General features: G+C 36.1%; 1 protein-coding gene across 4 annotated transcripts in view; it reads left to right on the forward strand.

Moving 5' to 3' along the window:
- Positions 1-20,354, forward strand: part of Tet2 (tet methylcytosine dioxygenase 2) — a 135,669-nt gene that overhangs the window by 79,188 nt on the left and 36,127 nt on the right. For all 4 annotated transcript variants that reach the window (XM_074041475.1, XM_074041477.1, XM_020182771.2 and 1 more), the window contains exon 3: positions 16,208-19,656. In XM_074041475.1, coding sequence (XP_073897576.1) covers positions 16,254-19,656 — 3,403 coding nt within the window. In that variant the 5' untranslated portion in view covers positions 16,208-16,253. The remainder of the gene's footprint in view (positions 1-16,207; positions 19,657-20,354) is intronic.

Here is a 20,354-nt window from a genome sequence, read left to right on the forward strand (position 1 = left end):
GATTACAAGTATCAACACTATACACAGATTCAATTCTTTCTCTATACATCTATTAGGGTGGCCAGTTATTTATTTTTCAGTGATGCTTAGAGATTGAACTTGGCTTCCCACATGTTAAGCATATGCTCTACCATTGATTTATGACTCCAGCCCACTGGAGTGATCTTTTGAAAGTCCAGATCAGAGCTGGGAATGTATTCAATGGTAAGAGTGCTTGCCTACCATTCACAATGACCTGGATGTGATTCCCTAGCACTGGAAAAAAGAAATCTAGATCAGATCATGTCACTACTTCACATAAATACTCTGATGGTCCCAAAGGACCACCTTTCCCCTACCTGGCTTAACAAACCACTAACCACATCTCAAAACCACTTTGCTTACTGGGAACTGCCCAGCCTAGTTTCTTTATTCCTAAGAATAAAGAAGAATAAAGAAGAGATATAGAAGCTAATTTCTGTTTAGTACCGTTGTTCTTTCTTTCCCCCGACTCTTTTCCTCCAGTGCATTATTCAGTCAGAAAGGATGTTAGCAGTTCTGAGAGTCTTTCCTTAACTGCTCTTTCTAAACAGCCCTGTCTCCTATCACCAAGTTATATTTCCTTCATAGAACTTATCAACCTGAAATTGTCTGTCTGCATACATTTTACTAATGCAGGAAACTGGACTGTCTTGTTCAACTCCTGAATCTCTAGTATCATAACAATATCTTGAGTATAGGTATCTGTTGAATATATGAATAGAAGAATGAAATTCAAGAAAATGGTCTAGGACAGAACCCTGAGGTATCCAGGGTTTAAGGAATAAACAAAGGAAAAGGACTTCAAGGAACATTGAATAGAAGCAATAAAAGAGGAAAACTAAGCCAGATGTCACTGAAGTAAGAATGCTGCCTAAACAGAAGTTTGGAAGAGGGCAGTCCTGACTGGAAGGGAGAACAGGAAAGGCTGTCCAGAGGATTTTTTATTAAGTCTTACTTAGTAGATAGATTGGAAAATACTGTATGTTGTAAATGGAGGCACAGAGATACACAGGCAGAAAATTCATGACTCTGGTGAACAGTATCCTGTCATATTTAATGCTTAGGGTAACCAACTGTTTTAGTGTTAGTGTTGTCCCTGGATTGGAAAATGAAGACTCCACATGATCACCCAATGAGGATTTAATGCAACTCATCTGAGTGCAAAGCCGACTTACTCCTGATTGCCTCAAGGGAAATTGATGTTGAGGATAAAATAACTATTCCCCTATAGTACTTTACCTGTCCTGAAACATGACAGATTTCAGAATGTTTCAGCTATGCAGTTTCCATGGAGTTAGACGGTTGAGAAGTTCAGTTTACCTGTAATCATAATGAAAAAATACCTCCTTCCTACCTTTTTATTGTTTTGCTTTGCTAAATGATCTGTACAGATTACTCAACACACCTTTCAGACTGAGATACAACAGACTTGTGAGATTAAATATAATCACAAATACTCAGCTTCTAAAATAATAAGCATATGTTACTTGCCGGTGTTGTCATTTTTTTTTCTTCTGTTTTTATTTGATTTTGGATTTTTTGTTTGGTGGAACTGGGGTTTGAACTCAAGGCTTTGTGCTTGAAAAACAGGTTCTTTATCACTTGAGCCTCATATCCAGGTCACTTTTGCTCTGGTTATTTTTAGAGATGGGGGTCTCAAGAACTATGTGCCTGGGCTGGCCTTAAAACATGATCCTCCTGATCTCAGCCTTGTAAGTAGCTAGAATTACAGATGTGAGCCACCAGCACCTTACTGATTTTGTTTTTTGAGACAGTCTCTCTGTATAGCCAGGCTAGCCTTGAACTCACATTTATCCTGCCTCAGCTTCCTGAATGCTAAGCTTTGAGTCCTGGGCCACCATGCCTGACTAAATCATTTGTCTTATGTGTTCCATTACAATTACCTATAAAGACTTAGCAACTTGAAGTTTTGTATGAGTGTGACACTTATTACCTCTATGTTAGGAAAGCACTGTCACCTATTAGCATTGTGTTTCTTATGTTACCCAACACAATTCTCAGCTCCTGGGCTCAGAAAATAGTGAATCAAGCCACAGTTTTAAAAATCTGTTCAAAACTATGCCACAAAAGTTTGCCATGTCCAAGAAGGACATGATGCTTACTTTTAGTTAAAAAAATGCCTTGAGACCTTTTCATAAAACCAAATTTTGCTAGTGTTTAACTAGAAATGGGTTATTTCAGTGTCTCTCTGTAATAATATCTTTGATCACTTGCAAGACCATAAAATACATGTATTAAGAAATTAATGAAAGAGCTTTTAAACATTGTGACATTTGTTTATTACTGAAAAGCCTGAATTCTTATTCAGTGCATTAAATTTCAGTTATTTAAAATTTAAATTAGCTGGGAGGTACTTTCAAATATTTTTAAGATTGGTAGATATGTGGCAGACTTCTAAAATTGGAAATGTCAGAGTGGGTTTGAGCAAAGATTTAAGAGTTTTGAAAGTATTTTGATAGAGAAACAGAGAAATATAACATTTCCAAGAATTGCTTCAATAACACCGTTTTCAATATCATCTCAAAACATTAACTGTAGTGAAGATGAAATCTTTTTTTTTCTTTTTTCTCAGCTGCAGTGATTTCAACATCTCTTCATGCAGCATCTTGCCACAAAGAGTGCATTTAAACATGGGAAAGAGTTTATTTTGAGTTTGAACTGGAATGCCAGCTGAGTTTTGGGATTCTAACCCATAACCCCATTCAGCAAGCAATATTGAGTTTTTTATGCAAGACCATAAATGGGTGTCCTGAGTAATATTTTAACTGTAAGTCAATACCTTTGAATAGAAGTACTTGACAATTGAGAGTTCGATTTTCTCCACATTAGTAAAGTAATTTCTCCATTAAGAGACTCACCACCATTTCCTTCTAGTCTTTGTTCTCACCTCAAATAAAGTTAATTTAAATTCAGATTATTTTTATGATCCTTAATTGTGAGCTTAGAAGACCGTATAAAACATTTCCATGCTGTGAATATCAAAGCTAGTGTACTTTGTGGTTCTGCAATGTTAAATGCGGATAAGTATAGAAGTGAATGTTTCTTAAAGCCAAAGACTGAACCAAAATGAGTGTTTCATGTATTTATTTCACCATAATTGTAGCAGGTCAGAGAGGGGAGAGTTCAAGAGAAATATTGTTTCGAATTTTAGTCAAGTCTTTTCATGGAAATATTGGCACAGTTATCACAGTTTTGCAACCTATGAGTCGATCTGAGTTATTTTCTTCATCCTAATTTAGTGCATATTTTGACTGGTGGACTTACCTTATGGTTCCATGCTTTTAAGATGGCAATTAAAATAAAAGTTCTTAATACTCACTAAAAGATGGAAAAGATGGGGGAAAGGAAAACTATAATTGCTAAGTGGCTAGAGATATACTAAGTGTACTGCTTTAGATTTACATTGTATAAACCACATTCAAATATTATTGAAGTTTAAAAGTAATGTCTTGCCACAGTTAAGACAGATTTTATATCATTTCCAATAGACTTGTTCCTGCAGGAAATTCTATTTTCTATGAAAAATGCCTTAAACTGGAATCATTCTCTGATTAAGTTGAAGCTGTTTTCAAATAAAAAAAAGGTAATTCATCTTTCAGCAGATTTAGTTATAAGGGTGACTTAAAAAAAAGTATAGCTCTGTATGTTGGAGAAATTGTTGGCCAAATCAATCTGAAACACATCATTCATTGTGACATGAACTTATGATAACCCTAAATAATGCTAAAGGCCATAGGAAAATTTCTTTTTAGGGTGTTTGGTCATATTTTGAATTCAAATGTTATTTTTATTGCACACATACATGGGAATTAGAATTATTGAATTTACTACACTTTTTTCTCCTTTTATGTTCTTTTTCTTCTTTGTACTTGTTCTTCCCCACATTCGCTGACAATGTTATTGCAAAATCTTAACTTTAATCTTCTATTTAGTTCATATTGAAAAGTGATTTTTCTGTATATTTGGCAAAGTACAGAAAATAGTTTAATGTAGATAAAGTTTCTGTTTGGGGATTTGAATTTTCCTCTTTGACTTTCTTCATATTTTTATACTTGCACTATGTTTTAGGGTTTTATATTGCATCCAACTTTTTTGGAAAAGTTTAGAAGAAAATATTGATTTTATGCGCAAGTTATAAAAAGTTTATTCATTTGAAGGCCATTGAACTCTTTGATAGGTGAATTCTTTCTCTTTAATATGAGCACACTCATTTCTGTTTTTTCTATACTCTAACAGAAAGAGTGATATTTAGAAAACAATTATAAAAAGCTAAGTTTTTATTTCTATTTTAGTTACTCAGTATTATCTGTGGCAGGTTCTTTTTGTTAACTACAATTTATCAACTCAGACTTTATTTCTATTATTTATACTTTTATAAAAACCTACCTAATACAATCTAACTTTTTTTTTATTGTAATCTGAAACTGAAAAGTGAAGAGTTCTTTTTGTTTGGGAGTCCTGGGGTTTGAACTCAGGTCTTACACTTGCTAGGCAGGTGTTCTACCACTTAGCTACACCAGCCCTTTCTTCCCTTTTTTTTTTTTTGGCAATACTGGGGTTTGAGCTTAGGGCCTGCCACCTGCTAGGCAGACACTTTACTACTTGAGCCGTATCTCTAGCTTTTTTCTTTATATGAAATGTGGGATTGTAGATGTCACAAAAGCTATGTTTACAAGATTTAATTAGAAAACTACAGTTTCATTTGTCTCTGTATTAACTGTAGTTAATTAGAAAACTACAGTTTCATTTAAGAGAATCACATAATTGATTCTCTTAAAAGTATTGAAAAATTAATCATATTAACATATATTTATTTATATATAATTATAACATTAACAGCTGTGGTTTAAAAACTATTTAGGCTTAAGCTATTAGAACCACTTTGAATCTTTTCATCAAGACAGAAGAAATAATGAGTTAAAGGCAAAAAGTTTGAATTATTAAAATAGCAATACAACTAGAAGAAATATATTTTTACCAGTTTAATTTGAAATCAAAGCAAGATATACATGTCCATCTATGTTCAAAGTAGTGATAAGAATTTGTACTCTCCTAACCACAGGTTCTCAATACCTCAAGATTGGTGCATTTAATTAAGTATATCTTATATGTCTGAATGAGGTCTTCCAGTGTATGCAATTCCATGGAATTTTGGTTTTGTAGAATGCTTTATAAACTGATTCTGTGCCTCACCCATGTATGGGAAATACCACACCTCACAGCACCTTTTTAGATATCCCATCGTATTAAAGACTTTGAAGCCATTTAATAAAGAAAGCTTTTAATATATTTTAAACAGATTTTCCTTATTGAGTGTAAAACTTTCTTCTTCCTAGTCTTCCCGCTGTCTTTGTGAGACAGGGGCCTGACATGTTATTGCTGAGGCTGGCCTCAAGTTGCTAGTCTCAAGTGGCCCTCCTGTGTCAAACTCCAAGCAGATTAGACCGAGAGCATGCACCACTGTGCCTGCCTAGTGCCCCCCTCCTTAAATTAAACACTAATATCCCATAGCACCAGGGTTTTACACAGCACATATGATACAACTCTGTTCCAAAAGTATTGTTATACCTAGTTGATCAGCACTGGCTTACAAAGAATGCTTATAGACATGTCAAGAAGACATCGTTTTGGGACAGACAATACTGCTCAGGATCTGTTCCTTCTTAAAAAAAAAAAAACACCCAAATTTACCTTCAAAGTTGACTGCATTGAGGGAAGCTGAATTGCCTCAATCAAACTCACATGAGAGTGATGTTTAAACAAGTTATACATTTATCAGTTGATAATCAAGGATTTATATGATTTCTACCCATTTTTCCAGGGTACTAGGATTAAAGGAACCCAATGTTTCTTGAATATGCAATCTCTTAGGAAATTATTGTTTAGACCTCAGTGAAGACAGCTCCTTCATCATCCCTGCTGCATAGGAGAATTCACTTGCCTAGTGACTATATTCACATTGGCCAGTCCAGTCTTTTCCCAGGAGAGTACTGATAAGGAACACCAGATTTGCTTCTCTGTCCTGAATTGATCATCCCCATCTGCTTGCATTTTAACTCAGAAATTGGACAGGGCTGCATTTCATATTTACCTTTTCCTTTTGTCAGTTATAACAAGCCCCTTTACATTTTCTGTTCCTGGGTTCATGTATGTAAAACCAGGTGAATATTCTACCTTTTAAACAAAGTGCAGTCTTTGTGATGACTTAATTTTAGTGAAACTCCACTATATATATTGTAGTTAGATTATTTATGTATATATTATATATATTCAAGTTAGTTAGCAGGCGCCCTATGGCTTAATGCCACACCTTCAGTCCATTTTGTTTTGGTTATTTTGGAGATGGGGTCTCACGCACTATTTGCTCAGGCTGACCGCAAACTGTGATCACCCTGATAGCCGCCTCCCAAGTACCTAGGATTACAGGTGTGAGCCACTGGCACCCAGCTCCAGTAGATACTTACCATTGCCAGTTTTAGAGAACCATAGCATTTTAGAACCATAAGACCCTAAGATGTAATCAGCTTTATTTTCCTCATATTATATTATTGATTTCTTTAAAAAAAAAAAAACAAGATGTTGGGAGGTTGTGCCTTGCTCACAACTCCACACATAGACCCAGAACTCAGTTTTCCCTTTCTGACTAGCTGTTCTTAATTCTTCCCAATTAGATAATTAAAAATTCTTAAAGATAAAAATCTGTATCCCGTAGATTGTTTGTAGAAAAAAGTTTTGTTAGAAAAATAATTGTTACATTATTTCTATTTTGATATCATCTAAGATATATACTATAATTTGGGGTGGTCTTAAAATGTTTATCAGATCTTTTAAGTTAAAATTAAACATGTATAGGAACATATTTCTGATGAATTGTGGTTACATAATGTTCTTTTAAAGCATCTATATAGTTGATATTTCTCATTTTTCTGATACTTTACCCATTAGAGATTTTTTTTATTTTCTAGTGGAAGGACTAAAATAATTTGGTGTTACAAAGTAATATTGGCAATTTTGTTGAAGACAGCACATATTGAAGTATCTTAAGTGGATAAGTCCATTGGCGGGCAATGAGTTTAATGACATCTCCGTTAATTAATCTTTTAAGTATTAAGATGTAAAAATGTGCAGCTTACCCTCAAGAATTGTTTTGTCACACCCTGGAAATTAACCAAAACATGGTAATCACTAATTATTCTAAACTGGGGAGAAGGAAAATGACTCTGTTGTCATAGTAACTATAGTTGATTAAGACTAGATTAGTATGAAGACGGAGCTGTTCAGGTTTGTACAAAACTTCTGAGACACACAGATGGCATGTGTTTTGAAGCAATGGTAGGAAACAAAGCATCTTTGAGGAAGGGCAGATTTCATGAGCATAATACAGTGCGTAATAGTCAAAATGCCTGTGTCACTATTGTCCCTGGTATGAAGATTTTCAATAAGACATCAGGTGTTTTATTTGTCTGTTTCACATTAATATTAGCGCTCACTGGGAATGTGATAATTTAGTTATCTCTAATAAAATTGTCTTGTACATTCTGTTAGCTTTGTTTCTTTTTTTGTTCTTGATTTTCGGGTTATGGACAGGAGATAGTATATCTAACAATAGAGAATTAACACGTTGATTAATTCTCTTAGTTAATTAGATGTTTATTATAATTTGGCTCTGAGACTGTTCAAATCTCACTATATCAATGAGACTTTTTCTGACTGTATTGTATTTAATAATGCCCTTTCCTGATATTCTTGATTCCCTATAAATTGCCCTATTATTTCTTTATTTTTCCCTTAGCACTCAACATCTTCTTACTGTAGTATACAATGTAATTTCTCATTATATTTGTTATTTCTCTCCCATTAGAATATCATGTCCAGGACTGGCGGAGTGGCTCAAGTGGTAGAGCACCTGCCCAGCAAGCATGAGGCCCTGAATTCAAACCCCAGTCCTGCCAATAAATAAATAAATACATAAAAAGAGTTAATAGAGTATTATGTCCAAGAGGACAGGGACTTTGTCTTGTTGTTCAGTATTATATTGCTGGTGGGCACAACAGTACCTGTCACAACAAAGTATTTGATGAATGAAAGAATGAATACCTTGAAAGGTTACTTTTACTTTTATCATAACTCTACTGCAGTCATTATTTAAGAACATCAAATGATTATGGACCTTGTTAGAAATTACATGAAGTTCTAATATATCATGAAAAACTTTTATTGGACTTTTAGAATATTTTTGTGCCTGACATCAACTGGCTATTGGATGCCCTCTTTGGGATTGGCATCCAACTTCAGCAAGATCTGTAAGGGTTCTCATTGCACATTTCCCTACATGGAAGATTTATCTCCACCCTCATCTTTTTTTTATCACCATATCAGAATCCACTTTGCCCACACAGTCCATTCCACAGTGTCTTTCTCCTGAGATCTCCCTGTCTTTTAGAAAAGTTCTCAGACAGGATATCAGCATGATCAAGACTAAGCAACTTCCGCAGTGTTTTCTTCATTAAAATTGAAAACATCATGTGTTGGGCATTCTAGTGGGTGCATCCTAGACAGTGTTCCAATAAGGACATCTAGCTCATGATTATCTATTCTGATGATAGGCGTGGGCTGAAATTGAAAAATCTGATTTTTAGAAACACTTATGAATTATAATTGTCCTTGTGACAACACACCTGTGTAATATTGTAACAAATGACAACTTCCAATTATATTTGATGATACTTTCCCTCACCGTGTGTTTGAATTGAAGAGAGGCTAGGAAGAAATCCAAATTTAAGAAACAATTCCAGAATTAACTGATAACTGGATATTTGAGAACTGATAAGATCATGCCTATTTTACCAGTTGGGAGACTGGTTGGTTGAATTGGCTTGCAAACTATAAACAGATTTATTTCTAAACTACCAGGTATTTCCACATTTTAAACACAGTTTTATTTCTAAGTCTTTTCTGCCTGTATTCTTTAGTAGCATCCCCCCTGTAGTCACCTCTTCCAAATAATATATACACTATTAAATTTTGTCTATACTGTTATTTTAAGATGACAGATTTTAAAATTTCAACATGTGAATTCATTATTACTGAGGTTTTTGAAAGAACCAATAGGACCTCCTCTCTAAGTCTATGACACACCCTAGGAACAGGGCACATTCTCTATATGTATATATAGCTGCTACTTGTCTAAGTAACACACTTTCAGAAATACAAGAACTTTCTTTGAAGACTTTGACACACTTTTCTGCGCACTTGTCCTTGTCCAAGAGATATGCAGTACCTCTTCACTGATTGTCAGTATTAAGGCTGAAAGGTCTTACAAGAAGAGAAATATAAAAGTCAACATTGCCATAAAAATACTAATTTACCTCATATTCTCCATACTAATCTATAAATGAAACATTACATTCCAGAATGAACATACAGCTTAACTACACTCATTTTTGCTATTGAAAGTACATGTGTTTCATAGCGATTGTTTACTTAAAAACTTAGTTTTAATCTTAAGTTAATGTTATTAAATGAGTGAAGAATAGTTTTGATTTCATAAGAGATAACCTATAAGAAACTTTTGGTGTCCTATGGTTTGAACTCAGGGCTTTGTCCTTGCTAGGCAGTGTTCTACCACTTCAGCCACACCTCCAACGCCTTTTTCTCTAGTTACTCTTGAGATAGGGTCTCACTTTATACTCAGGCTGATCTACCTACTTATACTTCCCACAGTAGGTGGAGTAATATGTGTGCACCACCATGCCCTGCTTTTTCTGTTGGGATGGAATCTTGCAAACTTTTTGCTTGGGTTGGCCTGAAACTAATTCTCCCAATTTTAGCCTCCATGTAGCTGGATGACAGGCACCACCACTTTGCCCAGCTATTGATTGAGATGGGAGTCTCACAAACTCCCTGCCTGGGCTGGACTTGATCCAGAATCCTTCTGATCTTAGCCTCCCAAGTACCTAAAATTACAGGCATGTGCCAACAGCACCCAGCTCAAAAATATTTTGCTTATTATAAAAGCAGGAGTCAGCAACCATACTGATCTTACTTGTGTTCCACTTTGGTAGTAAGAATCTAAAATTCTTTGGGGGAAACACCGTCTATACAGGAAGTGTTTTCCATGTCAAGGAATAATTCCTGACAGCCTGAATTCCAATAGGGGTAAAGCTTGTCAGTGGAAGAGAGAGAGGTATAAGCAGTAATCCTCTAAGGCTGATTTTGAAACACATTGACTTTAGTTGGTACAACCCCCACAAATAACCAATCTTAAGTTACCCACACTCATTTGAGTACATCAATAAACAGGATTAATCTGATGATATTTTGTATGTATTTATAGTGTTAAAACATGCAAAGGTTTTTTATTTTAAAAAGTATTACCTTCTAAGATACTAACCTCACAGATTTTTAAATTAACTCTTTTGTTACTTTGAAAAAAGCAGACATGAGGTTTAAATGATATGCAAATTCTTAGTCTTAGAGCAGGAAAATACATTACCACCTACAAAATTAGTAAACCAAAAAATGAAAGCCAGAGAAACCCTCTTCACAAATTTTGAGCAAAATCTACAGTTTTATGTGGTGAAAGATACAGCTACCACTTGAGTGATTCAAAAAGAGTCAAATGGTGTTGAGCTAAATCACAACCCTAAATGTGTATTGGTGAAATGAGATGCTGATCCATTTGCACACTAATGTGCTATTTTTAAGTCATGCATCATGGTGTCTTCAAAGAGGACTGTCATAATTATGATGGATTAGGCTGCAAAGTCAGTCCTAGATGCAGTAATTGTTTCACAGATGCTGCCGATGTGACTTGAATTTATAATAAATTATTCTCAGAGAGACAGGAGAAGGCACAAAATTAAATATCAAAGGAAACTGCTGTGGCTAAAACCTGTTTTGATCTTAGGAAACCAAAATGTTAGCTACCAGTCAAAAGACCAGTATTTTCAACTAAATAAATATGCTTCATAAATCTGTACAAAGAAAATAAAAGTTGCTATAATTGGCATCTTGGTCAATCTCTCCATCTCTCTCTTTCTCTCTCTCTCTCTCTCTCTCTCTCTCTCTCTCTCTCTCTCTCTCTCTCGCTCTCTCTCCCTCCCCTCCACCTCTTTCTTTCTTCTCAGCTTATGGAAAATTGTTCTGTGGCATTAGCTGAAGTCATGGACTGGCCATGCATCTTTCTATTTATGTTAAATTACCTAGTGATAATTTGACCTTTAGCATTAAAAATAAAAGGTGGTATTTATAATAACTGTAACTACTCTTTTTGGTTCCTTAGGAGGACAGGCTTTATGAAGAATATTAGATTATTAGAATTAAAGGGTAAACATAAAAATAAGACTAGTTGGATCTAAATGTGACATTTTAATTTAATTTTGATTTGATTAGCACCTGTCATTTAAGTAATATTTTTTAAAATATCTTTAAAAAATGCCAAAGTGTCTAGAACTCAGGAGGCAGAGGTGGTTCAAGGTCAGCTTAGACAAAAAGGTAACAAAACCCTGTCTCAACAAACAGACCAACAAGAAATGGTGGTACATATTTATAATCTCAGCTACTATGAATGTGGAGGTAGGAGGACTGAGGCTGGCCCAGGCAAAACCCTATCTGAAAAAAATCACTAAAAGCAAAAGTGGGCTGGTGACTTGGATCGCATAGTATAGAGTACTTGCTTAGCAAATGAGAGGCCATGAGTTCAAACCCTGCCAAAGCTAGGTTTATGATTTGTGCATTATATTTTATTCTTAAATTTTAATTCATCGTTAATTGGTAAGAAACACCTTACTATAACACTAATCAAAAGCTACACATATGTGTGTATGTGTGTGTGTGTAATTAGAATAATGAGAGATCTATTACATTTTGATTAGCAAAGAGAGGTGTTAACAGCAAAGCAAATAAACATGCATATCTTTTCCCAAGCTAAGTGTTCAATAATCAGAATCCACTCAACATTATTAGGTTTTTCTTCTTTTTTTGGTGGTTGTTGTTGGTACTGTGATTTGAACTCAGGGCCTTTTACTTGCTAGGCAGATGTTCTTGAGCCACTCTGCCAGCCCTGAAAGTGTAGCCTAAGATGCTCTCATCCTCTTCACCTCATCCTCTTCACCTCATCCTCTTCACCTCTTCATCCTCTTCACCTCATTGATTACTGGCCTGTGCCACCACAATAGTTGCCAAAACAGCTGCCTGCCTTTCTGCCTGCTTGCCTTCCTTCCTTCCTTCCTTCCTTGCACTTTCTTACATTTTTTAGTCTTTTTTAACTTTTAACTTTCTAGGTCAAACGAAAAACAACCTAGACTCTCTACAATTTATCTAGGCTTATTTCTATGTTCCTTAACTTTTGAAAATAACAGTACTCCGATTTTACCCTTATGTCAAATAGTATACATGTTCATGATTCTAGAACCTATTCTTTATTGCTTAATGATGTAGTCCAGAACTATCCAACAGAAACATAGCAGCATATATGTCATATGGAATTTTAAATTTCTTAGTACTCACATTACAAAACAAGTTAAAAGGAATGAAGTTAATGACTTGTTTAACCCAGTATGCCCAAAATAGTATTATTTTAACATGCAATAATTTTTTAAAACAGACATTTTGCATTTTTTCACAGTAAGTCTTTGAAATCCAGTGTTTATTTATACTTATAGCACATCTCAATTTGGATTAGCCATCTTTGAAGGGCTCAGTAGCTGTATGTGACCAGTTACTAGTGTATTGGATGATGTATATCTAAGCCTATCTTTTAACATTTGTAAGGAAGTAGACCAAGCAGAAACAAAGATATTGCAACGTTGCTTTTCTTTTTCCAATGGAAATTATAACTTTTCCATGCTCAGATGGCATGCTTAGCCATGATGTCATGTCCACCTGCATGCTAAGCATGCCATCTGAGCTACATTCCCAACACATCCTTAACAGGTACTAAGATAGTTACAAGATAGTAACTTCACAAGATAGCAACTTTTACAAGATTGTAAAAGGTACTAAGATAGTTACCCTTACAGTGCTATGCTTCAGATGCCGTGTTCCTTTTCTTGAAGGCAAAGTATTACTTTTTTTTAAATGATACATGTCCTTTGTTTTTTTCCATTTTTACTAAAATATATTCACTGTATGTGAATATACAGTGACAATTCCAATGTGACAATTCCAATGAGCCTTGTATTGTACATTGGTTAGATTGTAACCCCCTTTCCCACCCCACTTAACAGCAGTTGCAAGAGGTTTCATCATTCTATTTTGTATATGTATATGAAGCCCATCAACCATATTTCCTCACCTTCATCTCCTCATTCAGTTTCTCCCCTCCCACCAGTATCCCCCCTTTCATTATTAATTCCAAAGTCAGTGTTCAAAGGGGTTTCTCAGAGTATCCCCACTGTGAGAATACTTTACTTTGATTAGTTCACCCCCTTCCATTACTCTCCTTACCCCTTCCCTCACACCCCTCATTATTCAATAGCTTTTAGTACATATCATTAAAAGTCACTTTTTTATAGTTTCCTTTTTCTAAGTAAATTTACAAGTTGTAGCATTGTTTATAATAGCAAAAGGTTAGAAACAACCCAAGTGTTCATCACTAAGGCATGTGTTAATTTATGGAACAGCCACAAAATACTATAGAGCTGTTAAAATGAAATGGCATCTCCTCAAGATGATTCTATCTCTGAGTAATTAGGTGAATAGAAGTATCTCTGAGTAATTAGATGAAATTATGCAAGCTTCAGAACATTAAAACACAAGGAATAAACCTAAAAGAAATTTGGAAGACTTATTTGAATAAAATTACTGCCATACTAGGCCCCATTACAATTCTTTTTCAGAATATTCCTAGCCACCCAATTTATTTTTCCATATAAATTTCAGTTTCTTTAATTCCTCAAAATCTTCTGCTAGTATTTTTATTGATAGTATATTAAATGAATAGATTAATTTTACCATTATCCAATAATGTATTACAGTTCTCTACTTATTTTTATGTTTGTGTTTTCCTCAATATTGTTTCAAAGTTTTATGCAAACAGGACTTCCACATTTCAAATTTATTCCTAACATTATTTTTTCTATTATAATTACAAATTTTATTCCAATAAAGCTTCTGACTGTTGGTGTCCTTGTAAACTGAGGCTATGTATTTTTTTCTTCAGCTACTTTATTGAATTCTATCAACTATGACAGTTTTTCCATTGATTCTCTTGGTTGACCACTATACAATCATAATATTTTCAAATGATGAAGTTAGTATTACTTCCTAATGTTTCTATCTTAATTCTGTTTCATTTGTCTTATTTAATAAGCAATGGCTATTTTAATAGAGCTTTTCTTTTCTTAGCCTAAATGGAAAATAGTCTTTTTTTTCTACTTATGTCCTTAAAATAAGTGAAATGAGAAAGACTGAAAAATACAAATGACTATGTCATGAACGGGGAGCAGTCACCTTATATGGTGGGGTTTTTAGTGCCTGTTGACCCACCAGCTTTCTTATTTGCACTTTCAAATCTTCCTAAGTCTGAAAAAATGTTTGAATAAGTGACAGTAATCATAAGGTGAGCAAATTTGTGTCAGTCTATATGCTTAGTCTTTTTTAGGCACAAAAATGAACAGAATAGAGCTTTGTGTTTAACGAATTCATAGTCCAGTGATACAGGGTAAACAAAGTACCTTTGGAAGTGTATGTTCCATACTAAACCATCTATAAGATGTAGAAGTATCAACCAATGGGAGTGGTAAATTTTCTTGGAGAGTCAAAGAAGGAGGCAATATCTGAGATAGATTTATAGGGCAACATATGAATCACTGACTAATAATATGTTTAAGAAGATATTCTAAATAGACAACAAAAGCATGAAGATCTAAAAGGCCTTCATTCTTTTTTCTTCTTCTTTTTTTTTTTTTTTTGGAGTTATTGGGGTTTGAACTCAGGGTCTCATGCTTGCTAGGCTCTACCACTTGAGCCACTCTGCCAGCCCCTGAAAAAGTTTTCTACATTTGAGTTTTTATGAGCTGTGAGAGGAAGTAGGAGGAAAGATAGAAACTTGTACAGGCATTTATTAAAATGAGCAGCAAGGCCTTGTACAAGAAAACAATCACCTAGAAAGGGCATGTTTTGTTTGTTTGTTCGTTGGTGCTGGGTATTGATGTCATGTCCACCTGCAGGCTAAGCATGCCATCTGAGCTACATTCCCAACCCCTAAGGGGTGTTTTATGAAGTACACTTTTCATCCTTTTCCCATTCCTTAGGATGTTGACAACACTGAAGGGCAGTGTGCCTTAGCTCTTGGGTATGTTCAGGTGAAAAGAGTTTGAAAACCACTGATGTAGGCAAAGTGGAGCCAGTGAGATTTGATAAGAGGGTATGACATCAGAATTATATTTTAAGACATTCCCTTTTGGTAACAAATTGAAGGGAGCCTTGAAGGAGTGGGAGGATATGAGCTGGGCTAAGGGAGAAAATTAGCCATTTTCAAAAAGCTGCTGTTACACAGATCATGAGATAAGATGTAGATCTGAGCATTGAAGCAGCATTGAAGATGATTCAAGGAATATGTAGGAAGTAGAAATGATAGAACTTACCACATGATTAGATAAATGAAATGCTAGAGAAAAGTGATTTTTAAAAATATTATTCTTAGCATTTTGACAAAGAATTATTTGGAAAGGAAATTGACACTAATTACCAATAAAATAGGAACTTCCCACATTAGCTAGTGATTTTCATTATTCTTTTTCTTCATGACCATAAATATTTGAGAGTTGCTGGGAAGACCAGACTAATTTTTTTTTTTTTTGGCAGCACTTGGGCTTGAACTCAGGGCTTCATGCTTGCTAGACAGGTGCTCTACCACTTGAGCCATTCCTCCAGCCCTTTCTTGCGTGATGGGCATTTTCAAGATAGTGTCTCACAAACTGGTAGCCCAGGCTGGCTTCCAATAGAGATCCTCCTGATCTCTGCCTCCTCAGGCATGAGCCTGGCAAGGGTAATCATTTCTTGATAGCTACTGGTTTTCAGTATAAAAGATGAAAATGAATATCACAGTTTGCTGTACTAGGCATTCCTGTAATATTTATACAGCAGTTATTCTCCCAGATGTATTATTAGTGGTAGATGTGTATTAACTCATTTTAATTTTTGTTTCTATGCTCTTTAGAATTCATCCAAAGGGCAGCCTTGTGGATGGCCCCGAAGCAAGCCTGATGGAACAGGATAGAACCAACCATGTTGAGGGCAACAGACTAAGTCCATTCCTGATACCATCACCTTCTCCCATCTGCCAGACAGAATCTCTGGCTATCAAGCTCCAGAATGGAAGCCCAATAACTGAGACACCTCATCCAGAAATAAATGGAGACACCAAGTGGCAGTCTTTCAAACGCTATTATGGAATACCCCATATGAAGGGTAGCCAGAGTAGTTGTGTGAGTCCAGACTTTATTCAAGAAGGCAGAGGGTATTCCAAGTGTTTCCAAAATGGAAGTATAAAACGCACAGTTAGTGAACCATCTCTGTCTGGGCTCCAACATAACAAGAGATTAAAACTGGACCAAACAGCTAATGGAGAAGGAAATAACTTCGGGGAAAGCCAAGAAAGAAATCCAGGCGAAAGCAGCAGCCAGCCAAGTGTCTCCGATTTGAGTGATAAGAGAGAATCTGTGAGCTCTGCAGTCCAAGAAAATGCAGTTAAAGATTTCACCAGTTTACCAACACTTAACTGCAACGGAGCTGAAAATCCAGAGCTTCAGATTCAGAATGAGCAGGAGGGGGAAAATGCTAACTACCATGAGAAAAACATTGTATTGCTTCTTAAAAACCAGGCAGTGCTAATGTCTAATGGTGCTACAGTTTCTGCCTCTTCCATGGAAAACACACATGGTGAACTTCTGGAAAAAACACTGTCTCAATATTATCCAGATTGTGTTTCCATTGCAGTGCAGAAAACCACATCTCACATTAACGCCATTACCAGTCAGGCTACTAATGAGTTGTCCTGTGAGATCACTCATCCATCGCATACCTCAGGGCAGATCAATTCCCCACAGACCTCGATCCCTGAGCTGCCCCCAGAGCCAGATGCAAGGGTGACTGAGGCCTGTGGCACTGATAATGCCAGTAAACCAGTTGCAGTGCTAGATACCTGTCTCTTCCCGAAACCGGAACACCATCAACAAAAATCAGTTTTTGAGATATGCCCATCTCCTGCAGAAAACAGTAACATCCAAGGAAACACAAAGCTCATAGTTAATGAAGAATTCTGTTCAGGTTCCAGCAGCAATTTACAAGCTCCTAGTGGCAGCTCTGAACAGTATTTAAAGCAAAATGAAATGAATGGTGCTTACTTCAAGCAAAGCTCAGTGTTCACTAAGGATTCCTTTTCTACCACTACTACACCACCACCATCACGACTGCTTCTTTCTCCCCCTCGTCTTTCTTCTCCTCTTCCTCAGCTTCCTTCAGAAAGAAAAAACACTCTGAATGATGATGTTTTGGAAGAACACCATCACTATCCCAACCAAAGTAACATAACCCTTTTAAGGGAAGTGAAAATAGAAGGCCAACTTGAGGCAGCAACATCTCAGAGTGCTAATCCATCTGTACACCTATCCAACCCTTCCATGATGCTTCCAGAAGGGTCTCGGAATAATTGTGTTAATAAGAATGGCATACGGACACCAGGGACTATAACTGTTCCAATGTGTTCAGAAAAAACAAGAATGTCAGAACATCTCAAACACAACCCACCAAATTTTGGTAGCCGTGGAGATTTACAGGACCACCGCCAACAGTTGATGGGACACAAAGAGCAAGAGATTGTGAAGGATCAAGACAAGGAACAAATGCGAGATCATGTGCTCCCAACACAGCACTATCTGAAACCAGGATGGATTGAATTGAAGGCTCCTCATTTTCATCAAGCAGAATCTCATCCAAAATGTAATGAGGCATCACTGCGATCAGTTCTTCAGTATCAGTCCAACGCTTCTAATCAAATGACCTCCAAACAATACACTGGAAATTCCAATATGGGTGGAGTACTCCCCAGGCAAGTTTATATTCACAAAACAATGCGGCCAGAGCAGAAGTCACAAATGTACCAAGTTGAAAAGAGTCAAGGGCAGTCTCAAGGTTTGGCGGACCAACACCTCCAGTTCCCAAAACTCTCACACCAGGTGCATGTTTCCAAGACAGACCCTTCACCTGAAGCTCACATACAGGCACTGTGTGCCCCTAGATTTCATTTTCAACAGAGAGCAGATCCCCAAACCGAAAAACTCATATCCCCATTGTTAAAACAGCACTTAAATCAACAGGCTTCAGACACTGAGCCATTCTCAAACTCACATCTTTTGCAACGTAAGCCTCATAAACAGGCAGCACTAACACAGTCATCCCAGAATTCACATTTCCCTCAAAACCAGCAGCAGCAAAATTTACAAATGAAGAATAAAGATCAAATGCTTCAGACTTTTCCTCATCCCCAAGGCAACAATGATCGGCAAAGAGAAGGATCATTTTTTGGCCAGATTAAAGTGGAAGAAAGTTTTAGTAGTGAAAATCAGTATTCAAAATCAAGTGAGTTCCAAACTCATAATAACCAAATGAGACTGGAGCAAGTACAGAATATGAATCGTAGAAACTCCCCTTATGGTCAGATCTTGAAATCAAGTGCAAGCAGAGTACAGATTTCCTGTTCAAATGATACACACCTAGTTCCTGAGAATAAAGAACAAACTATACATTCTAAACTCTTTGCAGGAAACAAGACCCAAAACTTGCATCAAATGCAATATTTTCCAAATAATGTGACCCCAAAGCAAGAAGTTCTTCACAGGTGCTTTCAAGAACAAGAGCAGAATCTTCAACAAGCTTCTGTTCTACAGGGATATAAAAGCAGAAACCAAGATACATCTGGACAAGCTGTACAACTAGCTCAGCAAAGGTACTTGATGCATAGCCAAGCAGAGGCATTCCCTGTGCCTGATCAGGGAGGAAGTCACATTCAGACCCCTCTCCCAAAAGAAATTCAAAAGCATGCTGCTCTAAGGTGGCACCTCTTACACAAGCAAGAACAGCAGCAAACACAGCAACCGCAAACTGAATCTTGCCACAGTCAGATGCACAGGCCAATTAAGATTGAGCCTGGATCCAAGCCCCATGCTTGTATGCGCCCCTCGTCTGTACCACAAGAAAACAAAATGTGGAAAAAGATAACAAAGCAAGAGATTCCACCTCCAAGCTGTGATAATGTGCAGCAAAAGAGCATCATAGAGACCATGGAGCAGCATCTGAAGCAGTTTCAGGTCAAATCACTATTTGACCACAAGGCCCTTGCTCTCAAATCACAGAAACAAGTAAAAGTGGAAATGTCAGGGCCAGTCACAGTTTTAACTACACAAATCACTGGTGTAGAACTCAATAACCACGCCCCAGCTTTAGAGCATCAAGCAGCTACTTCAGAAAAGACACCAACCAAAAGAACAGCTGGTTCTGTTCTCAATAATTTTTTAGAGTCACCTTCCAAATTACTAGATACTCCTATAAAAAATTTATTGGATACACCTGTCAAGACTCAGTATGATTTCCCATCATGCAGATGTGTAGGTAAGTGCCAAAAATGTACGGATGCACATGGTGCTTATCCAGAATTAGCAAATTTATCTTCAGATATGGGATTATCTTTCTTTCTTTTGAAATCTTGAGTCTGGGAGCAATTTGTGAAGGCTCATAAAACTCTGAAGCTTACATTTTTTTGTCTTTAAATTACAGACGCTTGTGCCGTGCAAGAGAAATCTTCACTTACATGCAGTTATTTTTTCCAAAAAAATTTAAATCAATATGCATGTTCACTTTTCCCTCAATTCAGACCCTTTAATATATAAATTTATTTCTTTAAGATTAATTCATCTCTTTTTTAAATATCTCAGGGGTATACAGGCATTAAAAAATTGATTAACATGGGAAAAAAACTGCCCAATGTAGGAACCTTTAATTTCTTTTTTAATTTGAAGTTGAACATATTGGTAGTTTTACGAGATTTCTGGATGATGAGGAATTATTATCTTCAATCTAGGAGATTATAATTATTACTATAATTGTAGAAATTATACTGCTGAAGCTCTGAGTACTCTTTTTCCATTTATAAACTTGGAACATTGTGCTTTATACTGATTTTTATGCCATTTTTCTCTTTAATGTTTCATATTTTGATAAAAATGGTGTTTCTGTTTTTTAACAAGCACCTTTTGTTAACATTCAGGTTATGTGACAGGTCTGTGACAACAAGGAGATGTTTTTGCTGG

Source organism: Castor canadensis, chromosome 9 (assembly GCF_047511655.1).
Source record: "Castor canadensis chromosome 9, mCasCan1.hap1v2, whole genome shotgun sequence".
Lineage (NCBI taxonomy): Eukaryota > Metazoa > Chordata > Mammalia > Rodentia > Castoridae > Castor > Castor canadensis.